A 15,890-nucleotide genomic window follows, 5' to 3' on the forward strand; every position below is an offset into this window, starting at 1 on the left:
TATGAATGGCTGTCCGCACCGTACCGCAAATTGCGGAACATACACGGACGCCATCCGTGTTTTGCGGATCCGCAATTTGTGGACCGCAAAACACACAATGGTCGTGTGCACGAGGCCTAAAAACATTAGTTTTTTACTGTCAGAACTCAGACGTGTGAAAGAAGTTTGTGTCCTGGTCTACCAGAAATACTGAAGTGCTGCCCTGCCGCTCCAGCAACACACTGTATGTAGCCAGTTACAAGGGCTACACAAGTCTCTGCTGTATAGTACTACCCATTGGTTGTAAGGGCGTTACTTTGTATTACTCTGTAATCTAGTAAAAAATTATAATAAAACAAACAAACACATTAGAACACTTATTGAAGCATATTATATACTTCACCTGGTACCTCTCCAGCCGACACCCTCTCATAGCCAGCATCTGTGGGTGCTGTTGTGAGCACCCTGGGACGACTCGCCTTGAGCGTCTGCACCATGGGCATTGGTCTTTTGCGCTGTGAATCCAGCACAGTCTGCTGCTCTGCAGCCGGCTTTGTCACCTCTAAAAATGGAAACACGACAGGAACTTAAAGCTAAAATGCCAATACATATGTGTATTTTTGTGTGCCTTGTCAGACCTATGTTTAATATGCTGATCACTAATAGAAATATTAGTAATATCTCAATACTTACAATGGAGTATAATGGCTCATGCATACTGACACATAGCCTGTATGGCTCCTTTTGTATAAAGCTGTACAAACTCTGTGCACTACTGCAAGGCTTCATTGGATTCTGTCCTATTAGGCCTCTTTCACATTTCCACGTCAGTGTCACTTCCGTAAAAAAAAAAAAAAAAAAAAAAAAAAAGAGTACATGTTTCATCCGTGAAGGATCCGTGGTTGGTCCGTGTGTCCATTTTTACTATCCGTGTGTCATCTGTAATTTACTGACTTTGCTGAGATGAAAATTAAATTTCCAAAGAATCTCCTAATAGTCTTCAGTGGAAAACGGACACAACACGAATGTGCGTCAGTAATTTCCAAGGACCCTTAGCGTTCAATGGGCGTGCTTGCTCTGTATTACAGATCAAAGTAGTGCATGTACCCATGGTCAGTAAAAAAAAAATACTGAAATGCGGACACATTTAAATCAATGGGTATGCATGCGTGAAAAACGCAGACAGCACATGTCAGTGAAAAACGGAAATGTGGACGAGGCCTTTTCAGTGTTGTTTTTACACTTGTAAAAACTGCATGGCCAATTACTGGATTGCAAAATCATGGTAAATATGCAGTGTCTGCTTAACCACTCATACCCGCCTGTGCAAGAATATGTAGGCTCTTTGGCTGCTATTTAGAAGGTCTGCACCAAATTAACACATTGTCGTGCGACTATTCATACTGTAAATTTGGCAACCAATGAACATAATGTGAAAGACAAAAAGAGTCCTGAAATCTTCTGAATTAGACTGACATAATAAAGTATATTCCAGGACCCTCAGCGTTACACAGCATTATGCACACGACTGTAAGGGCTCTGTGTCAGTATTGCGAACTGCAAACGGTGGGTTCACAATATATGGGCACTGACCATGTGCAGTGCATGCACACACATTGACTTGAATGGGTCAGCGATCCTCAAGATATGGCAAAAGATAACACATGTCCTATCTTTTGCGGAGCAAAGTGTCACGCTTCGGTGTGGGAGGGAAACACCACACCGAGCAAAGAAGGGAGGGGGAACAGGGAATCAGGCCTGAGAACTAGGGAAGGAAAATGGTAAAAAACCTAGTAAAAATGGTAAAAATGGTAAAAAACCAGGAAAATGGTAAAAAACCTAGTAAAAAACCCTGGCGGACTACCAGTATGAACAGACCCCAAAAGGTAGGAGAGTTCATACGCAGGAATACCTAGAGTCCTATCTAGCCCTATAAGACCCTGGTACTAATGGCAGGGACAATACTACCCGTTCCTCTAAAACTAAGGACGAACAGGAGTCTACTTCAGGCCTAATACAAGCAATAGGGAAATGCAACACACAGAACCCAAACTAAATACAAAAGGGAAAGGATAGACTCAACTTCAAAAGGAGCAATGGAAGCACCAGGAACTCAGCCGAGATCCAACCACAATCTATCCAAAGGTCCAAACAGAAGCTATAAACCGCACCACATTGTGGGAGAAGCAACTATAAATAGGTAAGGTTAAATGACCCTAATAGCCACACCTGGGGAAAGAAGGTGTGGCAAGCACAAGAAACAACACAAACGTCATTTGATCCAAACGGAAAACATGTCAGATTAAACCAGGTGTTGCCAATCTTACCGATCTCCTGTCAACTGTCGCAGAAACGTCCATGACACAAAGGCATGGATCAGAAGCCCACAGAAACACTCTGAAGCACTTTTGTGTGCTTTCGACGTCATGCCTCAGCACCCAAAAAGGTAAGACATGTCCTATCTTTTGCCGTATCTTGCAGATGAGGACCTATTCAAGTCAATGGGTCCCCATCCACAGCATGGAGTGCACACAGTCAGTGCTAGTGCAAATAGCGGTCCACAGCACGGGCACAGAGCCCTTACATCCGTGTGCATGAGCCCTAATTCTGTGCAATCCTGTCAGAGGAGCGGAGGCCAGAACGGGACCTCTCACTGACACACCCTGCGAGAACTCGCTTGTGTGTCTGGCCTAACAGTGTAAACTGTGCTTTATTAGTGCAATGTAACAATTTGTGATAAAGTTCTACCTTAGGCCACATTAAAGAGTAAAGAACATCTTTGGGAGTTGAGATTTCCTGATATAGTGTTATTATTGGAATAACACCTTTGTGTCAAGGAAATATTCTGATCATAAATTGCAGGCCTATAAGGAATTTCAAATATTCTGCGGTTGTATTGCAGACCTCTCGTAGAATGTGGGTTTACAACAGGAGGTATTCTGTTAATGTACCTTTGTACACTGGCCTATTTTGCTCAGCCTGTGATAACTGATGGGCCTACATAGTAAACTCAGAATTTGGATGTTATTTACTAAAGACTAGGGCCTACGCCTAGCGAATAAGGGGTGGCGTACGTTTCAGGTATTATTGATGGCAGTATACTGAATGTGTCAGGCTGAGGAGGCCCTGTCCCCTTCCAATAAGCCCACATGCTTATGAGTGGCAGAAAATCTTACAATGTTGCACAAAATGGGGCATGTTTATTAAGTTTTTTACGCTTTGTGGTTCAAAAAAATAATTGAATATACGCAAAATACAGATGCAGTCCATTTTTTGTAGACTCATTGATTGATTTCTGCCTCCCATACAGCATGCCCTGGGTTCAATACCCAGCAGAGACAATCTGGAAAAACTGTAATAAAAGTTAAATATAATCCTGTATCCTGAAGGCCCATCTCCCTCCATGTCAGAGTGCCAGGATGCCATAGAGCAGTGATAGTGAACCAGTTACAGACCGAGTGCCCAAACTGCAACCCAAAACCCACTTATTTATAGCAAGGTGCCAACACGGCAATTTACCCTGAATACTACAGTCCAATATACACTGCCTGTCCCAAAAAAAAGTCAAAGAAGATTCTCAATAGGGGTAAGGTCTGGACTCTGTGGTGGCCAATCCATGTGTGAAAATGATGTCTTATGCTCCCTGAACCACTCTTTCACAATTCGAGCCCGATGAATCCTGGCATTGTCATCTTGGAATATGCCTGTGCCATCAAGGAGGAAAAAAATCAATTTATGGAATAACCTGGTCATTCAGTATGTTCAGGTAGTCAGCTGACCTCATTCTTGGAGCACATTCTGTTGCTGAACCTAGACCTGACCAACTGCAGCAACCCCAGATCATAGCACTGCCCCCACAGGCTTGTACAGTAGGCACTAGGCATGATGGGTGCATCACTTCATCTGCCTCTCTTCCTACCCTGATTTGCCCATCACTCTGGAACAGGGTAAATCTGGACTCATCAGACCACATGACCTTCTTCCATTGGGTCCAATCTTTATGCTCCCTAGCAAATTGAAGCCTTTTTTTCTGGTTCGCCTCACTGATTAGTGGTTTTCTTACAGCTACACAGCTGTTCAGTCCCAATCCCTTGAGTTCCCTTCGCCGATCACGATCATTCAGGATTTGGTTCCCGCCACATTTCTTCCTCGAATACGATGGGTCCCCGCTATCCTTCCAGTTTATAATAATGCATTGGACAGTTCTTAACCCAAACAGATCCAAAACGGATCATTTTGCATTCCAATGCATTCTGAATGGAAAAGGATCCGCTCAGAATGCATCAGTCTGCCTCCGTTCCGTCTCCATTCCACTTTGGAGACGGACATCAAAACGCTGCTTGCAGCATTTTTATGTCCGTCTGATGAAACTGAGCCAAACGGATCCATCCTGGCACACAATGTAAGGCTACTTTCACACTTGCGGCAGAGTGATCCGGCAAGCTGTTCCGTCAAAACGTATGCCAACTGATGGCATTTGTAAGACAGATCAGGATCCCGATCAGTCAGAAAAATGCATTGAAATGCCGAATCAGTCTTTCCGGTGTCATCTGAGAAAAAGGATCCGGCATTTATTTTTTTCACCTTTTTTTCGGTCTGCGCATGTGCAGAACGGAAGGATGGATCCGGCATTTAGGCAAGTCTTCAGGTTTTTTGGAGATAAAACCGTAGCATGCTGCTTGCCTGATCAGTGAAAATGACTGAACTGAAGACATCCTGATGCATCCTGAACAGAATGCTCTCCATTCAGAATGCATGGGGATATAACTGATCAGTTATTTTCCGTCTTTGAACCCTTTTGACGGAACCCAGCGCCTGAAAAGAAAAACGCAACTGTGAAAGTACCCTAAGTCAATGGGGACAGATCCGTTTTCACTGACACAATCTTGCACAACAGAAAACTGATCCGTCCTCCATTGACTTTCAATGGTGTTCAAGACGGCTCCGTCTTGGCTATGTTAAAGATAATACAAACGGATCCATTCAGAGCTGATGCGGATGGTTGTATTATCTGAACGGGTAAGTTGGCTTTTGAGGAATGGCGTCATTAGTTGGAAGGGGAGATTTATCCGATCACGGTGTTCACTGATCACAAAAACCTGGCTTACCTGGAGTCGGATAAACGACTGAAACCAAGGCAGGCCAGATGGTCTTTGTTTTTCACCAGATTCAATTTCACTGTCACCTATCAATTTCACTGTCACCTATAAGGTGACACATACTCGGCCTTCCGGATCTCTACTTCCGTTGCCTACCCCGTCCAGACCATGGACTTACTTATCCATGGATTTTATCACTGATCTACCTAATTCTTCAGGAAAGACAGTTATTCTGGTGGTAGTTGATCGCTTTAGTAAAATGGTGCACTTTATAGCGCTGCCGGGCCTACCTACTGCTAAAACACTTGCACAAGTGTTTGTTGACAACATTGTGAATCTCCATGGCATTCCCTCTGACGTGGTCTTGGATCGTGGAACTCAGTTTGTTTCCAGATTCTAGAAGGCATTCTGTACTCGACTGGGGGTACAACCGTCCTTTTCTTCGGCTTTTCATCCTCAGTCGAACGGACAGACGGAGCACACTAATCAGAGTCTGGAGACTTACTTGAGATGTTTTGTCTCTGAGAACCAGGAGGAATGGTCCTTGTTTGTGTCTTTGGCAGAGTTTGCCATAAATAATCGTAGACAGGAGTCCACTGGGAAGTCGCAGTTTTATGGGGCATATGGGTTTCACCCGCAGTGTGTCAAATTTTCTGGTTCTGATACTTCTGGTATTCCAGAGGAGAAACGTTTTTTGTCACATTGTCATCTATATGGCGGAAAATTCTATATAACTTGATGAATATGGGCAACAAGTATAAACGTGTGGCTGACAGGAAACATATGAATGGTCCGGACCTAAGAGTGGGTGATTCTGTGTGGCTGTCCACAAGAAACATTAAGTTCAAGGTACTTTCTTGGAAATTGGGTCCAAGGATTATTGGTCCATATAAGATTATTGCAATTATTAATCCTGTAGTTTTTAGTCTTGAAAATTCATAATGCGTTTCATAAATGTTTGTTGAAGAGATATGTTGAACCTTTGGAACCGTCTTCCTTGCCACCCGCTCCTGTCATGGTGAACGGTAGTTTGGAATTTCAGATCGCCAAGATAATGGACTCTCTAATTCTCTTCAGTATCTTGTTCACTGGAAGGGTTATGGACCAGAGAATAGGATGTGTGTGCCGGCATCTGACGTGAATGCCAGTCGTTTGGTGAAAGCTTTTCACAGGTCTCACCTGGATAAGCTCGGTCCTGGGTACCCGGAGGTCACCCATAGAAGGGAGGGTGGGGGGGTACTGTCGTACTGTCACAGACGTACCGAGACATACGGACGTCCCGGCGACAGTGAGTGGCAGGAGATCTGTGAGACTGGCAACACATAGTTTGATCTGACAGGTTTTCCTTGTGGATCAATAGGCGTCTGTGTTGTTTCTGGTAATGGCCACACCCCTTTCCTCCAGGTGTTGCTTATGTGGTCATTTAACCTTCCTTATTTATAGTTGCTTCTCCCACTATGCTGTGCGTTTTATAGCTTCTGTGCCTATGGATTGTTTGTGGTTGGATCTCGGTGCTTCCATAGACTCTTTGAAGTTAAGTCTTTCCTTTCCCTTTTGTATTTTGTTTGGGTTCTGTGTGTTGCATTTCCCTATTGTTTGTATTAGGCCTGAAGTAGACTCCTGTTTGTCCTTCCTTTTGGAGGAACAGGTAGTCTCGTCCCTGCCATTAGTACCAGGGTCCTATAGGGCAAGATAGGACTCTAGATAATCCAGCGTATGAACTCACCTACCTTTGGGGTCTGTTCATATTGGTAGTCCGTCAGGATTTTGGTTAGGGTTTTCACTAGGAGGTGTCCATCTTCCTTCCCTAGTTCTGAGGCCTGATTCTCTGTTTTCCCCTTCCCTCCTATGCTCGGTGTGGTGTTTCTCTCCCACACTGAAACGTGACAGCTCTGAGTGCTGCCTCTGGCACCTGTGCCATAGTTTTGCCACCACTGCCATAGAGCAACCTTGGAAAGGGGGATGGAAAACCGTCAATCCATAGAGAAAAGCAAGGACTCCTTACAGTGTCCCAGCCTGCCTGTGGGCCCTACAGCATCCTCCTGGTGTGCCTTAGTTGAGGGTACACCAGTGGTGCACACTGCTTATTAAATTTGTTGCGCCTATGTGGAAGAAACATATCTACATCAGCTCAGAGCTGGCATACATTTCAGTTATAAGTTAGAACACTTTTCTGGCATAATTATAGGAAATTTGTCAGGCCACGGCGGCCCTGTCCTTCCTCTAAGCTCCAACTGATTTTTTAAGAAAGTGGTGAGAGCAGCAAAGAAACTCAGAAAGTCACAAATTTTTTGCACAAATTGCATTTGCACAGAAAATTTTAATTTTTGTACACCAGTTGGCATATACACTTTGGGCATATTTGTTAAGACCTGCATTTTAGATGCTGGTTTTAATAAAGCCCCATAGCTGGCGGAGGATCCGCCAAAGTTATAAAGAGACGCACGCAGCTGTCTTACATTTAGACCCTTTTTTCACATTAAAAACAGGCATAGAAAATGATGAATGAGACGGGCCGGCAGGCCCTCCCCCGCCCACAATTTTAGACCTGGTGTGAGCGGGGAAAAGTCGCAGATAGCAGCGCAACAAACCGTTGCACCACAATCAGTGCCTGAAATACACCTATTTTAGGAATATTTCAGATTAATAAATGCCCCCCCCCAGGTATGAAACCACCTAAATTCCTAGTTATTTTCTTAATCAGTAAAATCCACAAAATAACAGGCCCTGAAGCAATTAGTGAGAAGGCTTAAAAGCGTGATTATGAGGTATAAAACAGAACAAGTGGCCCTTGCACTGTGCTGAAGCAGATCATTGATGTCACATATGCATAGGTCTTACATCATAATATGCCTCTAAATACAGCTTTTAATGGCTAATTATTGAAAATGGTGCAGTCCGTACAGTCCTGGGATATTATGGTATTATTAAATTTGAATGCATTTCAAAAACTTAGTACTATACATGTGCTTGTAGCCAGTTACTTTTTAGTACACGTGCCTGTTGGTAGATGAAGCATTTTAAATCACTAGTTGACAGCTTGACTGACCCATTCATTTAAAAGGGTATATCCATATATTGATCATCAGTCCATTCAGGAATAATCGCATGTTTTGCATTTAACAGTTTTTCGTGCAGGACTGGTCCATTCAAGTCAATGGGTCGGTTAAAAAAACTGAACCACACTGAAGGACTGCCCATTTTTCACTAATGGTTGCTAGAAAGTGTTGAGTGTTATTTTTTGAGTTTTTTTTTTATTCATGCATGCGAGAAATGCAAGAAAACTGATGACATCTACACTGAAAAAAAACGAAAGATGTTAACGCATTCACAGAAAACTCTGAAGCCAACTTGAGGACGAGTTTGATATCGCTCGTCTGAAAGAGGCATTATGTTTAGGCAAGCAAACATGCAGTAATGTTTACTGTACTCACTACCTCAGCTAAGAGTTGGCTTTGTTTGGAGTGTCAACTTTAGTACTGCTTTGTTGGTGGTTGGTGGATATCTTCTGATTGCTCAATACCATACCATAATGCCACAGACAGATTTACTGTATGGAGAACACAATGTAAGGGTAACATTATATGTACAGCTCCACAAGCATGTAAATTCATACTTGCCTAGACAGTGAGAAATTGCTCCGGCCTCGATAAGCACACTTGACATTCAAGCACCTGGGAAAGCTAGGTAATACTTTCAGTAGTGTCATTGCCCTGGTATACTATAATTCAGTATAGTATACCTGCCCACATTCAGAGGGAGGTTTACCAAAAAGCTGCTGAAGTTTACAGCTCTTTTCACCGTACTGTGAGTATTGAAGTGAATGGGCATTAAACCCCAACCCTCCACCCTGAACATCTAGTTTTGACTGTGAGGGCATGCTAGTGCACACAGAGAGATAATAGCCGATCCCCAAAGAAAGATGGAGGGGCTGGGAGAAAGGAAGCATTTATCTGCCAACACTACTTTCTGCAGCAACAGCATGGCTCTCAACTGTCCTGAATACCAGGGACAGTCTCGGATTTTGGCCACTGTCCTGGGAAAGCTGAATCATGTCCCAATTTGTACTGTATCTTCATCCTGAGACACAGTTGAACACAATGGTGAAGCAGGGAGTTGTCAGCTAGAGTAGACATTTGTACTGTAAAAAGCATCAAAAACCACAGTTACAAAAAAAAAAAAAAAAATTGCCAGTAAAACATCAAAAGTGCACAAAAACTCAGTTAAAAACGTATGTGTGAAGCCACTATTATATACATTATATAGTTTAATAACTCTCTCCCAAGGGTTACAAGGATGCCATAGAAGATTCCAGTTTTCTATCTACAGATAGAAACTACAGATATTGGGCTACAAATATTGATGACCTGTCCTCAGAATAGGTCATCAATATCAGATTGGTGCTATTCATGCTGTCAATTTGGCACACAACAAACATAATGTGAAATATATTCAAAGACAAGAAGGTTTCCGAACAAGACTAGTTTTTATAATGTTCCTTGAACACAGATTCTGTATGATGAAAACCAATGGAGTAGTGGTATCTTGGGATTCAGTCATTTAGCAAGAAACCTGAAACCCTGCTCCACTGGGACATGCACATGTCACGCATTATTCACATGCACCTCTCGTGTTCACAGCACCATCAAATCAAGCCACAAGAGACTGAAATATGAACAACAGGACATGGCAGCACAAGAAAATTGCAATGCTGTCATGAGGCTCTTCACACTGGTGTTTTTTATGCACGGAAATTGTGGTGCCAAACTACTGCTTAAAGGGGTTCTCTGGAAATTAAAAAAATTTAAATATTTATATATTCCTTTATTATAAATATATTCCCTTATTATAAATATATTCCCAAATACCTTTCATTAGTTACAATGGCTTGTTGTCTTAAGGAAGCAATCATTAGGAGAAATAAAATGGCCGCCACCCTATTAGTACACACAGAACCTGTTCTAATCACAGAGGAGGACAAGTTACTTCTCAACACTGAGGTAAAGAGTTCCTTCATCCTCCTCTGTGCTCTACTTGTCAGGGATTATGATCCTGAATACAGTTTAATGTGATATTTAGCTGAATCTCTGTAGGAATGGAGGAGTTCATGAGGAGACATGAAGTAAAGAGAGGACAGACAGAACAGACTATGGTGTTGGAGACTGCATACAAGTTCTGCTGCTCATTAGCTACATCCCCACCCTCCTCTCTGTAGTTCATGTCTCCTTATGAACTCCATTTGTACAGAGATTCAGCTAAAGATCGTATCAGCTGTATTCAGGATCATAAACCCTGACAAATAGAGGAGAGGATGATGAAGCAGCTTTTTAGCTCAGTGTTCTGAAGTAACTTGTCACAACCTTTGGTGCACATTTTTATTCAAGCCTCATTTTACACAAAAATTAGCACCTTTTTGTAATAAAAAAATGGAGGCGTCTGACTGCCATAAGATAGGCTACATTTAAGAGGGCTTCACCTTTTGATAAATGTGGCGCATTTTACTTCATAAGTATGTGTATTTATGCAATACAAATGGTGAAATCTGTGGCCAAAATTTTTCTCCCCATATGGACATACCCTCAAAGTGTCCCTCCAATCACAATCTCCCCACTGCCATAATGCGGGGAGAGACATTGGTACACTATGGACAGTATGGTTGCTTAAGGATTCATATGAAACCCAGAGAGTATTGTCAAATTTGTCTGGAACATTTACTTTGAAATCTAAAGGCACCTTCACACACAAATCTGTTTTGGCCTTTTTTATTCACTTAGGGCCAGTTCACGCAGAGTTTTTTGGCGCTGATTTTGGAGCATTTCTGTCTCTAAATCAGCTCCAATAAGGGTCTCAAAACAGCCTCCCGTTCAGTACGACGAGAAGCAGAACTTGCTTCTTTTTTACAAGTGTAAAAAAAACTGCGTAAAAAGATGCAACACATCCTATCCTGAGGCAGAATCAGTCCTGAATCTCCCATTGAAATGAATAGGAAGCTAAAAAAAAAATAATAATAAGTCTATCCAGTTTTTGTGCATTGTCCGTGCTTCTTTTGGGTAGATTAGGTATAAAAACCTGAAGCAGAAAATTCAGTTTTCTAATGAAGTGAACACCCAAAAAAAAAAAAAGACGCATCAAAAACTGCACAAAAAAAAAGCTGATTTTTTAAGTGTGTTTTTTAAAATCAATCGTGTGAACCAGTGGCGTAGCGTTGGGGTAGAGGGGCCTGGGGGGCCGTTGCCCCTAGCGCAAAATTTTAGGAGGCGCCAGCACGGCTGCACCGCCAATTAGGCAAAGTGAGGCGATTGCCCCAGGCGACGTGGTCCTGCTCACAAGTGGGTGAGGCGATTGCCCCAGGCAGCAGGGCACAGGAAGATGAGCCCTTTCATTGTGGCTGCCTGAGCCGTACAGCGCGGGACACAGGCCGGAAGAGGCCTGCACCGCTTCACAGAGTGTGCCATGGAGGTACGGTAAGTATAAGTGTTTATTTTTTTATATGGTACAATACTTACTGGCACATGATTGGGGGCCATCTATGGGGGGCACTTCTTACTAGCACATTATTGGGGGGCACTTCTTACTGGCACATGATTGGGGGAGCCATCTATGGGGTTCACTTTTTATTGGAAAATTATTGGGTGGCACTTCTTACTGGCACATTATTGGGGGCATCTACTGAGGCCACAAAGAAGGGGTATTTTATATGGGGGGCTCTGTATAGGGGCATTTTATACTGGGACACATTGTGGTGGGTACTATGGGGAAGGGGGGAGAGGAGTACTATGGGGTCATCTACAGGGGAACTAAGAAGGGGTACTTTATACTTGCAAATTATGGGGGACACTGAGGGCATCTACTGGGGCACTATATATGGGACATTTTTTACTGTTACATTATAGACGCACTAGGAGGAAGGGGGAGCACTATGGGGGCATTTACTGGGGGCACTTTATAGGGGTATTTTATACTGGCACATTATGGGGCACTATGGGGACATTCGCTCAATGGGGGCATTAAAAGGGGGTATTTTTTTGCACTGGCACACATTATAAAGGGCCATTTTTTGTACCATCACATTATAAGGAGAATTATTACTACTGGCGGGCATTATGGTGAGCTTTATTACTACTGTAGGTCTATGAGGAACATGATTACTAGTATGGGCACTATGGGATCATTATTACTTCTGGGGCACAGTGGGGACATGTTAGGGGCACTGTAGGAGCACTATTACTACCCTGTGTGCTCTAGCAGAGAATTATTCCTATTGGTGGGACTTTTGGGAGCACTATTACTGTGGGGGCACCTTGGCACAGTATCAGCTTACCACAATTATTTTTGGGGGACATAATGTGTACACTATTAGTGTCAGGGGCACTATTTGCTGGGCGCAGTTATTTTAGGGCAGTGTGCCAATAATGATTGAAGGGGGCATTATCTGCATGGTATTAGTATTTTTAGGGGGTTTATCTGTTTCTGCAGTATAATATTGGGGAGCACAGCGGCACAGTATTGGGGGTGGTAGGATGATTTTTCCAGAAGATGGGAGAATGATGGAAAAGTAGTAAACTAAGATTTTTTTTGTCAAACTGCAGACGAGAAATGACTGAAAAATGGTGGTCTGGTCTAAAGGTTTGAAATGAGAAGATGAGGAAAGAGAACATCAAAGGAGACATCACTGGATGTAAGAGGTATGGGGCTCTGTATTGCCCTGCATGTTCTGTAGTCATGGGAGGGTGGATATATAATTTGGCCCACCCTGCCGCATCCTGGCCCCAAACTTCAGGTCACACTGTGCGTGTCCTGAATTCTGAGGGCTCACACCCATCTACTACATTGTCTGTACTCAGAGAGTTATTACTGTGTTATCTGTGGTGTTACGTATGACTGCAAGTGATATCTACTAAATTATCTGTAAAAAGGGGCGTGTTGACAAGTTGGGGGTGGGGCACAATACTTGGCTTGTCCCGGGTGCTGGCGACCCACGCTACGCCACTGGTGTGAACTGGCCCTTATAATCACTTCATACTGCATGTGGTTTTTATGGCATTTTTTAGCAGTGTTTTTCTAAATAGCTGTGTGAATGATTTTTTTTTTCCATATAGAAAGAGAGATGTAAAAAACACAGGAAAAACTGCAAAAGGTTCAACATGCTGCATTTATAAAAATCCCAAATAAAACCGCCTAATAAAAAAAAAAAAAAAAAAATAAATAAATAGTAGCAAAAAAAAAAAAAAATACAACTGTGTCCTGCGTTTCATCATTCCCATAGACCTTCAATTAAGCTCTGGAGATGGCAAAAAAAAAACTAAAAAAAAAAACCTATGTGAAACCAAAGATTCTTCATTTACTGAAAAATTTGGCAGATTTCACATAAAGAACTGATACATACAAGATATGCTTAAAATATGCTGGCAGGAGGCATGTCTGTGCACGAATAACTATTATGAAGGCCTTGAAGCACAAAGTAGCACCAGAGGCTACAAATGAAGACGAACCAGAAATTCCCTGCAGTATATAGAGCAATACTCTAAAGACCTGCCCGGCATCTTTACAGACCTTCCCAATCCTGTTTTTCAACCTTACTAATACTAACAGTTATTACAGTTGTAAAGATTCTTTGCCCTGCTACTCACTCCATACATGCAGGCTCATTTACAGGAAATCATGTATGAAATAGAAATCTATGAATAAATTACCATTCTCCTTGTCAAAGAAGCGTGTCCCTATGCAGTCTGAAAGTGAGCACTTACTGCACAGTGTAGGGCAGGGGCACTTAACTGGTTTTATGAGGAGGTGAGTAGTAGACTGGACAGAGGGGCGGCTGTGGATGTAGTGGTTCTGGGTTTTGCAAAGGCTTTTGATACTGTCCCTCATAGACATTTAATAGGTAAAGGAAGGTCTATAGGCTTGGAAAGTATAGTTTGTAATTGGAGTATCCAGAGAGCTATGGTCAATGATTCCTATTCATAATCGTCCCGGGTTATAAGTGGTGTACCGTACCCCAAGGTTCAATGCTGGGTCCTCAGTTATTTATTTATTAATGATCTTGAGGATGGCATTAATAGCACCATTTCTATTTCTGCAGATGATACTAAGCTGTGTAGAACTGTAAAGTCTATGGGAGATGTCCATAAAATACAAGCTGACTTGAACACTGAGTGATTGGGCCTTAACTTGGCAAATGAGGTTCAATGTGGATAAATGTAAAGTTATGCATCTTGGTAGTAATAATCTCTGTGCATTATATGTCCTAGGTGATGTAACACTGGGAGAATCACTTGTAGAGAAGGACTTGGGTGTCCTTGTAGATGGTAGATTGAATGCCAGGGGGAGAAAAACAGAACTGGATCGCACATCCACATCCCATTGACCTGTAGCTCCTGATAGCAATGGACATGTTGTGTTAGACAACTGTTTACATGATGCAGTACTGCGTGGTGGCCTTTGTTTTTGTGGTGCTGTTCTGGTGGGCTGGTGGGACCCAGTGCCATGGGTGGCATTGTCAGACAGCAGGGTTGCTGTTTGACTCCTGGGTCCCGCTGCCTACTAGGGCAGTGCCACTTTGTCACCGCATTGTGCTGTGCCTTTTTGTCAGAGTAGGTCCCACTCAAAGAGGCGACCTTGGCGTGGCGAGTGGGCTTATGCCTTTTGATCAAAATGTACGCTAATGCCTCTTGTACAGCATGCAGTATAGGGGGCTGTACACTTTAATATAGCGCTGAGAAGCGAGTTTGATTCGATCAAAGCATAGCATTGTGGATGTGCAATCCAGTTCTGTTTTTCTCCCGCTGGGATGGTAGATTGAATAACAGAATACAATGTCAATCATCTTCTTCTAAGGCCACCAGGATATTGTGATGCATTAAACGAGGCATGGACTCGCGGGGCAGGGATGTAATATTACCACTTTACAAAGCATTGGTGCGGCCTCATCTGGAATATGGAGTTCAGTTCTGGGCACCAGTCCACAGAATGGATGCTCTACAGCTAGAAAAAGTACAGAGGAGAGCGACTAAACTGATAAGGGCCATGGAGGGTCTTAGTTATGAAGAAAGATTAAAATAATTAAATGTATTTAGTCTTGAGAAGAGACGTCTGAGGGGGACATGATTAACCTGTACAAATATATAGATGGGTCATACAAAAAATACGGGGAAAAACTGTTCCATGTCAAATGCCTGAAAGAGACAAGGGGGCACTGCCTCCGACTGGAGAAGAAAAAGTTCAGTCTCCAGAAGCGTCAAAGCTTCTTTACTGTAAGAACTGTGAATCTGTGGAATAGACTTCCTCAGGACGCGGTCACAGCAGGAACAGGGGACAGTTTTAAGAAGGGTTTCGATTAATTCTTAAAAGTAAATGGGTCCGCATCCGTTCCGCAATATCGGGAATGGGTGCGCACCCATTCTTTCTCAATGGGGCAGGAATTGATGCGGAGAGCACACTATGTGCTCTCCGCATCCGCATTTCCAGAGCACGGCCCCGGGCTTTGGCCCCAAAATTCCGGGCTGCAGCTCCGCAAAAAAAAATAGAACATGTCCTATTCTTGTCCGCAATTGCGGACAAGAATAGGCCGTTCTATGGGGGGGGGTCGGCTGGGTGTATTGCAGATCCGCAATACACCACAGATGTGTGAATGGACCCTTAATGACATTAATGCTAATGAAAATGTCTAGAAACCTGAGTCTCACTTCCTTCTAGGATTCGCATCCCCACCTATCCCTTGGTTGAACTTGATGGACTCAGGGCCCTTTCACACCTGCGTTATAGTCTTCCGGCATAGAGTTCCGTCGTCGGGGCTCTATGCCGGAAGAATAC

At 43.1% G+C, this 15,890-nt stretch overlaps 1 protein-coding gene across 2 annotated transcripts in view; it reads right to left on the minus strand.

The window, feature by feature from the left end:
* The window catches only part of CASP6 (caspase 6), a 44,770-nt gene that overhangs the window by 24,724 nt on the left and 4,156 nt on the right, over window positions 1-15,890 (minus strand). The window contains exon 2 of one of the 2 annotated variants that reach the window (XM_044306223.1): window positions 383-541. The exons of the other annotated variant lie outside the window; for it this stretch is intronic. Within the exon in view, the coding sequence (XP_044162158.1) occupies window positions 383-541 (159 nt within the window). The remainder of the gene's footprint in view (window positions 1-382; window positions 542-15,890) is intronic. 2 annotated transcript variants of the gene reach the window in all.

This window comes from Bufo gargarizans, chromosome 1, assembly GCF_014858855.1.
Source record: "Bufo gargarizans isolate SCDJY-AF-19 chromosome 1, ASM1485885v1, whole genome shotgun sequence".
Taxonomy (NCBI): Eukaryota; Metazoa; Chordata; class Amphibia; order Anura; family Bufonidae; genus Bufo; species Bufo gargarizans.